Source organism: Mandrillus leucophaeus, unplaced genomic scaffold, assembly GCF_000951045.1.
Source record: "Mandrillus leucophaeus isolate KB7577 unplaced genomic scaffold, Mleu.le_1.0 Scaffold546, whole genome shotgun sequence".
Lineage (NCBI taxonomy): Eukaryota > Metazoa > Chordata > Mammalia > Primates > Cercopithecidae > Mandrillus > Mandrillus leucophaeus.
The window spans coordinates 591,027-600,380 of NW_012105875.1; the positions used below are offsets into that span (position 1 = coordinate 591,027).

Consider the following 9,354-nt stretch of genomic DNA (forward strand, 5'->3'; position numbering starts at 1 on the left):
GTTTCGGTTGACACGCGTAATAACTGTAATAATAATATCAGCAATAACAAAGCCTTACGCCTGTAATCCCAGCACTTTGGGAGGCTGAGGTGGGTGGAACACTTGAGGTCAGGAGTTCGAGATAAGCCTGGCCAACATGATGAAACCCCATCTCTACTGAAAAATACAAAACTAAGCCGAGCATGGTGGCGCACACCTATAGTCCCAGCTTCTGAGGAGTGTGAGGTGGGAGAATCACTTGAACCCGGGAGGCAGAGGTTGCAGTGAGCCGAGATCACGCCACTGCTGCACTCCAGCCTGGGTGACAGAGTGAGATTCCATTTCAAAATAAACAAAAACAAAACAAAACAATAACAATAGCAAAATCAGCATGTACTGGGCACTGTGGATACGCCAGACACTGCTCTATCCCATTTACGTGTTGTGACTTAGTAAATGTCCACAGCCCAGTGAGATTGATATTATTTATTATTGCCACCATTTTATAGATATGGAAACTGAGGTCCAGGTCCCTCCCATGGGCAATGGTGCACTGAGCTACAGACCATTTGACTACTCTATGATAAGATGATAATGTGCACTGTTTACTGGGCACCTCTTATGTGCCAGGCACTGCTCACAGAATTGCCACACATGACCGATAATCCCCATTTTACATGCAAAGTTATGATAGGAGACGCGGAAGAGGGGAAAGGGAATGGAGCAACAGCATCTGGGGCAATGGGGCAGTGGGGGATGGGACGTGTTTGGGTGAGACCCAAGGTGGAGTATGGATGGGGAGAATTCCTGGGTCTGGGGCAAGAGGGAGGTTATTGGCACAGAGATAGGGTGATTAGGAGTGGGCACCCCTAGGACTGGGCCAGGTGCAGTGGCTCAAGCCCGTAATCCTAGCACTTTGGGAGGACAAGATAGGCAGATTGCTAGAGCTCATTTGTTGGAAGCCAGCCTGGGCAACACAGTGAAACCCCGTTTCTACTAAAATACAAAAAAATTAGCCGGGCCTGGTGGCATCTGCCTTTAGTCGCAGCTACTTGGGAGGCTGAGGCATGAGAATTGCTTGAACCCAGGAGGTGGAGGTTGCAGTGAGCAGAGATCGTGCCACTCCACTCCAGCCTGGGCAACAGGCCAAAAAAAAAAAAGGAAAGGAGTGGGCACCTCTGGGACCTTAGGTTGCATGGGGACTGGATTGGGGATGCGATGTTGGAGTACAGAGATCTGGAAGGCTGAGGTTGCCTGGGAGCAGAGTGGACAGAGGCCTGGGGGCAGAAGCAGGGCTGCAGGTTCGCTCTCAGCATCTGTGAGTGTGCAAGAGGGGACCAGGGGCTACAGGGGAAGAGCGGGGCTGGTTGGGGAGGCTCTGCCTGTCTGCTCGTGGTTCATCCCATCTGGGTGGGTGAGGGTGTGGACACAGCATCTGGGGCAGAGGAACTTCATTACTCAGATCAGGAGGAGGAGGAGGATGGAAAGTATGAGCTGACAGGGCACTGAGGGGAGCAAGGCTTAGGGGCGGGGCCTGCCCTACCTGGACCTCTTTGGCGTGAAAGGCCACGATGAGGCAGAGGAGTAAGAAGGTGGAAATGCTGATCATGCATTTAACCAGGAACAGGTAGAGCGCCCACTGTCAGGAGGGACAGAAAAAGGAGTGTGAGATCTCAGGTCTCCCTCCACCTGGCCCTCCACCTTTCCTTCAAAACCACCATTTTTTTTTTTCGATTCCCAATTTTCCTAGCCTCCTTCCCCCACAGACCAGTCCCTCTTGATGTATCGGTTCTGGGGAAGTCTCAAAACCATCATCTGGGCCCAGTGCGGTGGCTCACACCTATAATCCCAACACTTTGGGAGGCCGAGGCAGGCAGATCACCTGAGGTCGGCAGTTTGAGACCCCCTGGCCAACATGGTGAAACCCAGTCTCTACTAAAAATACAAAAATTAGCTAGGTGTGTAATCCCAGCTACTTGGGAGGCTGAGGAACCAAAATCTCTTGAACCCAGGAGGTGGAAGTTGCAGTGAGCTGAGAGTTCGCGCCACTGCACTCCAGCCTGGGCAACAGAGTGAGTCTCCGTCTTGAAACAAGCAAGCAAGCAAACAAACAAACAAAAAAACACCATCATCTGGTCCCCAGGAATGCTCTATTTCTCCCCAACAGCTCAACCCTGTTCAGATGCTGGTGTCTACCCTCTTCCTCAGCTCTTCTCCCAAGACCCATATCCATGAAGGGGGGCCTTGAAACTCACATTCCTTCTTATTCCTGTCCTGTTTCCCATCAAAAATAGTTCTGCAGGGGTGTGTGTGTGTGTGTGTGTGTGTGTGTGTGGTGTCTAGAAAAAGACATCTAGCTTCTGGAGAGTGCCCCCTCCCCTTCCCTTCCCACCCAGCTGGTGTTGCCCTAGAAACCAACTTCAACCATCCCCAACCCCAAATCTGGAAGAATGTAGAAACTACCATTCAGTCCTCAAAGACTGAATCACACCCTTTCCTGCTCTCATCCAGAGGGCTGAGTCCCTGAGACCCCAGCCTCAGCTCTGAGCCAGCCCCCTCAGTTCTGCCTCCCTGCAGCTCCCCACCCCCCGCCCCGCCCCTCTCTTCTGGCTCTAAGCCCAGGGCAGATCTGGCCGGAAGCACAGGGCCTCCAGAAACCACGGAGCAGTTGTTGCTTTTTTTTTTTTTTTTTTTTTCCCTCTCTTTGTGTGGCACAACCTTGGAGGAATCTAGAATTCTGGAGAGAGGGGTTTAGAGGGGACTGGGACTGTTGGATTTCCTAAGAGGGGTTGGTCCCTGCCTGGCGGGTATTTGCAGGGGGAGGGGTCCACGTGGGCATCCTTACAAACCATTGCACCTGTTTCTCCTAAGAGGGCTGCCAGCTCCCCTGGCTGGGCCAGCACCACGCCTCTGAGCAGGGGAAGAGAGCCAGTTTCCTGCCCCAGGGGCTGCTCCCCAACCCCCTACCAGAACAATAGTGCTGTTGTCACCAGCCCTCCCCCACCTTCTATGGCTCCCTGGTTCCCTGCCTCCTTCGTCAGTCTGTCTCAACCCCCCACACCACTAGACAACAAGCCCCCTCCTCACACTGCAATTCACTTCTCTGGTGGTCTTCTCTACTTTTCCAGTTCCTCTTCCCCCATATCCCGGACCTGTCTGCACTTGGGCCTGTACTCTGCTCTCTGAATTTCTCTGACTCTAGGGATGGTTGTTTCTGTCCCTCTGTGTGTTTTGAGGGTCTCTGTTTCTATTGTCTTTTCTAACACCATGTGTGTATCCCTTACTGGTGGATTTCTCAGTAGCTTGATAGCCCTCTTTGTCTTTCGGTTTAGCTGGACCTCTATCTTACTGCATCTTTGTCTCCATCTCTCTATCTCTTCCTCTCCGTGTATCTCTGTGGCTCTGTCTCTCTCTGTACCTCTCGCCATCCCTCCTCCTCCACCCCACCTGGTGCTTTTGGATATCTCTATCTGGTTCCCTTGGACTTCCTAGGGTTTGGCACCTGCCTCTCTGCCAGCCCCTCCCCTTGGGGAGCAGGTGTCTGGGTCCTTTGCAGAAATGAGCTCATTAGATTGAGATGGAGGTGGTGAGGGGCCATGGGTGTTATTAAGAGAGACCTCAAAAGGGGACTGAGGAGCTGTGGCTCAGGCCTGTAATCCCAGCACTTTGAGGGAGGAGGATTGCTTGAGTCCGGGAGTTCAAGACCAGCCTGGGCAAACAAAGCAAGATCCCATCTCTACAAAAAATAAATTAAAAAGGGTGAAGGGTGACCCTTAGGGTCATGTATTTTAACCCTTACCCTAATTTACAGATGGGGAAATTGAGGTTCAGAGGGTTGGAACAGCTTCCCCAAGGTCCTACTGATAGAGGCGGTGACCTGGCCATGGTGGAGGGAAGGAAGAAATGAGGGGTGAGAAAGCAGAGGGGGGAAGTGGGGTAGGATGGACCCTGACTCTTCCCATCTGCCAGGGTCACTGTGTTCCCACCTTGGCTGCTGGGTGTGGTGCTCCAGCAGCGGCCAGGCCCCGGCCATGCTTCCTGTTGGCATGGACTTCGGCGGCCCCACCCCCTCAGTGCCCGCCGCCGGCCAGAGGAAGCTGCCTGTCTGACCCTCCATGTGACTCCTGGTCACTTCAGAGCTGCCCACCACCCCCTCCAGATCCGAGTCGGACATCAGACCCTCAGGAATCTACCCAAACTTCAAATCAGTGTCTGCTCCTGGCTCTACCAGCCCAGTTCCACAACCCTTCCGCCAGAGAGGTCTCCAGCCCCTCCTTTCCTGTTGAGTAAGTCTGTTCTCCCCTCAAGCCACTTATTCCAACCCTTGTCCTTCATCTGCCCCATCACTGGCCTGACCAGGGCTGGAATGTGACGGCAGCCTGCTGAGACCTGTCCTGACCCCGCTTTCCCCTTTCTTCCCTACTCACCACGATCTTCAGTCAGCCCCTCTTCCCCAAAGACATTCAAAACCCCCTTCTCCTTAAGACTCAGGAATCCAGGACCCAGCCCCCTCCTTCCCTGGTACCTAGGGGTCCAGGCCCCTGTGAGCCTACCTCTCCTCTATTTCCCTGACTAATTAGCATATGCAGATTTGGGGAGAAATCGAGCTTGTTAACAACAGAGACTGGATTGGGGGTGGGATGGGGGAGGCAGGTCAGGGGAGAGGTTCCTTTCCCATTTCCCATCCCCACCCCCAGGCAGTTTTTCTGTCCTTCGCATCTAAGGCACTGGGTAAACATTAGAGGTTAGATAAGGACCAAAGAGCTGCCGCCTACTGGAAGAACTTTGTCTTTCCTCCACCCTCCCTTCACCAAACCTGGGGCTACCTCTCCCCTTACTGGCTCTTGGGGGACTTGAGTGTCTGATCAGCCACCCTCTGGCCTCCAGGGGTCCTGGACCTCCGGCCGTCTAATGGCAACATCTTCAAAGACTGAAACACTGAAACAAATATTCCCTTCCTTGTGCAGAGGTTCCCAACAACTAACTCTCCCCTGGGAGCACCCAGGAGTCCCAGCCAAAGCCCATCCTCTCTCAGACCCAAGAGTCTAGGCCCCCAACCCCTCCTCCCTTAGATCCAGGAATCCTGACCATCAGTCCCTCCTCCCTCAGACCCAGGAGTCCTGACCCCAGTCCCTCCTCCCTCAGACCCAGGAGTCCTGACCCCAGTCCCTCCTCCCTCAGACCCAGGAGTCCTGACCCCAGTCCCTCCTCCCTCAGACCCGGGAGTCCTGACTCCCAGTCCCTCCTCCCTCAGATCCGGGAGTCCTGACCCCCAGTCCCTCCTCCCTCAGATCCGGGAGTCCTGACCCCTAGCCCCTCCTCCCTCAGACCCAGGAATCCTGACCCTCAACCCCTCCTTCCTCAGATCCAGGAGTCCAGACCCCCAGTCCCTCCTCCCTCAGATCCAGGAGTCCTGACCCCCAGTCCCTCCTCCCTCAGATCTAGGAGTTCTGACCCCCAGCCCCTCCTCCCTCAGACCCACGAGTCTAAGCCCCAGCCCCTCCTCCCTCAGACCCAGGAGTCTTGACCCTCAGCCCGTCCTTCCTCAGACCCAGGAGTCCAAGCCCCCAGTCCCTCCTCTCTGAGACCCAGGAGTCCCAGCTCCCAGCCACCATGCCCCACTCACCGAGCACCCCCCGAACCACAGCATCTCTGCATGGAGCACCATGAGTCCGACGCCAGTTCCCGCCAGCACCAGCGTCCAGCCGGCCAGAGACTTCTCCTGCTCCAACAAGCGCTTTCGGAGTCTCAGGGCCCCCAGGCCAAGCACCAGATCCCCGCCCATGGCCCCCGGGGTCTTGGGGCTCAGCCAGCTTCCTGCCCAGGGTCCCCCACCTCGCAGCACACACAGGGCAGCCACTGTGGCTTGCAGGTCGTCAGCCTGCTCTGCTGGCTCTGGGACTTTTGCTCTGAGGCACAGCAGAGCCCTGTGCCCTCTGGGGAGTGGTGGCGGCCAGGGAGGGCGGGGAGGGGCAGGGGAGGCCCCAGGGTAGGGGGAGGCTCCCCAGCTCCCCCTTTTGAGAATAAGGAGGGGCTAGGGTGTGTCTTGGGGCAGAGCAAGAAAGAGACGTCCATCCACGTGGGTAAAGACACACACCGACACACGATGGGCTTTGTCACACACAATGGTCTGTACCTTGTGACACACACCTCCACTCACCACACCCAGACACCGAAGGACACTCCACGGCCCAAGACAGAGACTAACACACCAGGGCACACAACACAACCTACACAGAGTGACTCACAACTCCCAGCAAGCTCCGAAACCCACAGCCACACCCAGACACCACACACATGGTGTGACACACACCAGCACTTAGCAAGCAGGCAGCGTCCCGTGGCACACACAGCCACACAAACATCGTCCACACACAGGCACAAATATTACACTCAAAGTTGTCACAACTTTCTCTGACACAAAGAGCCTTACCCAAACACCACAAATAGGATGATGCACATCTGTGGCCACACAAACACAACATACATCAGGTGTTACACAAACACATAATATATAGTAAAATACTGACACCCCGACGCCACACACCACACATCTACAGAAACACGGGGCGGTCCCAGTTTCCTAAACACTACACACCCTTGGAATGAAACCCGATATGTGCAGACACACAACATTTAGGGACATATCTAGAGCAGCCCCCGATCACCCAGCACCTAGAGAAATGCACATACATTGTGGCACCTGTTGACTCGAACACAAGTGCTCACGGTTATGATTCAAAACACACACTGATCCAGCGTGCTCCGGTGTGTGATGCGATTCCAATGTATGGTCAGAGGACATGCTGAGTGGATGCGTGCGGAGACCTACAAGGTACAGAGACACACGGAGAAACCCAAGCAGCACATGCCTGAAGCAAGATGATTCTGGTATATTCTGGTCACACAGGACACGACCCAGGATGGTGCCCCGGGGGAGGGGGATGGGGTTGGACCTTCATAGACCCCAGTGCCCAAATGCAACATACGGCTGGGTGCAGTGGCTCATGTCTGTAATCCTAGCAGTTTGGGAGGCTGAGGTGGGAGGATCGCTGGAGCCCAGGCGTTTGAGACCAGCCTGGGCCACATAGCAAGATCCTGTCTCTAAAACAAACAAAAACAAGAAAATAAACGCAACATACACCATCATCTTTGACCCATGAGCCACACCCAAACATCACCGACAATACCGCCACACAACCCAGCACATGTTATATTCCAACATGCGTGGCCACACAGACAACACGCACGGAGTAATACACCAGCACACAGCAACACAAAACACATAGACACAATGTTTCCAGCACACCCAACCTTCCACAAACGACCATGTGTCCCATAAAACACCAGATGTCACCACTCACTGATACCACTGACACTGAGGCCTACCACCACCCACACAACACCAGCATCTGGGGAGCGGGACATATCCTCCGACATAACACACAGCTACACAAACACAAGACACTTGGGGTGGTTGGCACTCAGGCTGGGTGCTGGGGGCTGGGAAGGAAGAGGCCCCGGACAGGGACATGGACCCTGACGTGAGACACAATGTCACGTCCTTGAGTGATACACAATGTTACATACAGGAGACCCACCAAGAGAAAACACACACACTGCCACACACAGCAGCAAATGGAAGTGTGGAATGCGCACAGTGACTCTCAGAGTGACACACGACAAAGGACATCACCATGCGTCGTGGTATGAGCCACTCATGGGCCTGTATACCATACGCTCTGACACAGACCCAACCCTCCTGTGGAGACACACAGCCATGCACTGACCTGGTGACGCACATCGCCTCCCAGCGTCGTGCACTGACCTGGTGACACTGCCCTTGGCCTCATGCACACCCATCTGGGAGGAACCCGCGGACACAACCCTCCCCTTCCTTGTGTCCTAGGTCATGTGGGACCCTGGACCCACCAGCCCCAGGGAAGCGCGACACGCACAGACATGCCTGGTTGCACACCGAGGCAGCCCACACAAACACACCCAGGGACACCAAACCATACACACGGACACGCCCAGTGACAAAAACACAACCCTTGCGGGGGCTCCGCCCCTCAGCACACACGATTACCCACTCGGCGAGACTTGGCGGGAGAGGGCTGGAGACACACCCGGGCGCGCCCAGACACCACACATGCGTCCACTTGGAGAAAGTGCAGCCGCCAGGCACTTCCGAGCCTGCAGCCTGGGTACCCCTGCCCACTGGCCGCCAGGCTCTCCACGTCTCCCTCCTCCCTCTCCGGCTCTTTCTCTAGTTCTTTGGGCCTTGCTTCCTGTCTCAGTCTCTCCTGGTCTGGAAGCCTCTGCTTTTGTCTTTTTTTTTTTTTTTTTTTGTGAGATAGAATCTTGCTCTGTTTCCCATGGCTGGAGTGCAGTGGCGGGATCTCGGCTCACTGCAACCTCCACCTCCCACATTCAAGCGATTCTCCTACCTCAGCCTCCCGAGTAGCTGATATTACAGGCATGCACCACCACATCCAGCTAATTTTTGTATTTTTAGTAGAGACGAGGTTTCACCATGTTGGCCTGGCTGGTCTTGAACTCCTGACCTCAGGTGATCCACCTGCGTCAGCCTCCCAAAGTGTTGGGATTACAGGCGTGAGCCACCGCTCCCGGCCAGGTTTGTTTTATCTCTATCTCTGTCTGTCTGTCTCTGTTTTTCTCTCCCAGTACCTTTGTCTCTCTCTGTCTCTCTGTCTCTGCCTCTCTTAGCCTCTCTGTGTCTCTCTCACCTCTCTGTCCCTTTCTCCATCTTCCTGTCCCTCTCTGCTCCTCTGTTTCCTTCTCTCCCTGTCACTGTCTCTGTCATTATGTCTGTCTCTGTGTTTGTCATTGCCTGTGTCTCTGTCATCCCGTCTCACTCTGTCTCCATCTCTCTGTCTCTAGGACCCTCTGTTTTTGTCTGTCTCTTGCTGAATCGATGTTTCTCTCTGTCTCTGTTTCACTCTCTCCCTGCCTCCTGGTCTCCTTCTGGGTCTCTCTCTTCAGGCCTCTCTATGCTTATCTCTGCCTCAGTTTCTCTCTGTTGTTCATTGGCACAGCTATGGACAACCTCGTTCCTTCCAGTTCTACCCCAGCCCCACTCAGAGGCTGAGGGCCAGTGACCCAGAGACTGCAGCCACCCGAGGGTCAGAAGCCACTAAATAGAGAGCGCTCCAGCTGCGGCCATGCCATGGCATCTGTGCCCCAGTTCAGGCACTTGTGAAAAATGGAGACAGAGACTGACACAGAGGGAGAGAGAGAATCAGAGACACCTCGAGTCGTTCAGCCCAGGGAAGGAGGGGGGCATGTGTTAAAAAAAATCAAACAGACCCACAGGTGCAGAGAAACCGGAAAATAGAATCAAGACACGGAAGT

At 54.6% G+C, this 9,354-nt stretch overlaps 1 protein-coding gene across 1 annotated transcript in view; it reads right to left on the minus strand.

Moving 5' to 3' along the window:
- Positions 1-6,412, minus strand: part of KCNN4 (potassium channel, calcium activated intermediate/small conductance subfamily N alpha, member 4) — a 36,156-nt gene extending 29,744 nt beyond the window's left edge. The window contains exons 1-2 of the mRNA XM_011997715.1: positions 5,606-6,412; positions 1,523-1,618 (exon numbers count right to left, since the gene is read on the minus strand). Of these exons, the coding sequence (XP_011853105.1) occupies positions 1,523-1,618; positions 5,606-5,764 (255 nt within the window). The 5' untranslated portion in view covers positions 5,765-6,412. The remainder of the gene's footprint in view (positions 1-1,522; positions 1,619-5,605) is intronic.
- Positions 6,413-9,354: the final 2,942 nt, after the last annotated feature.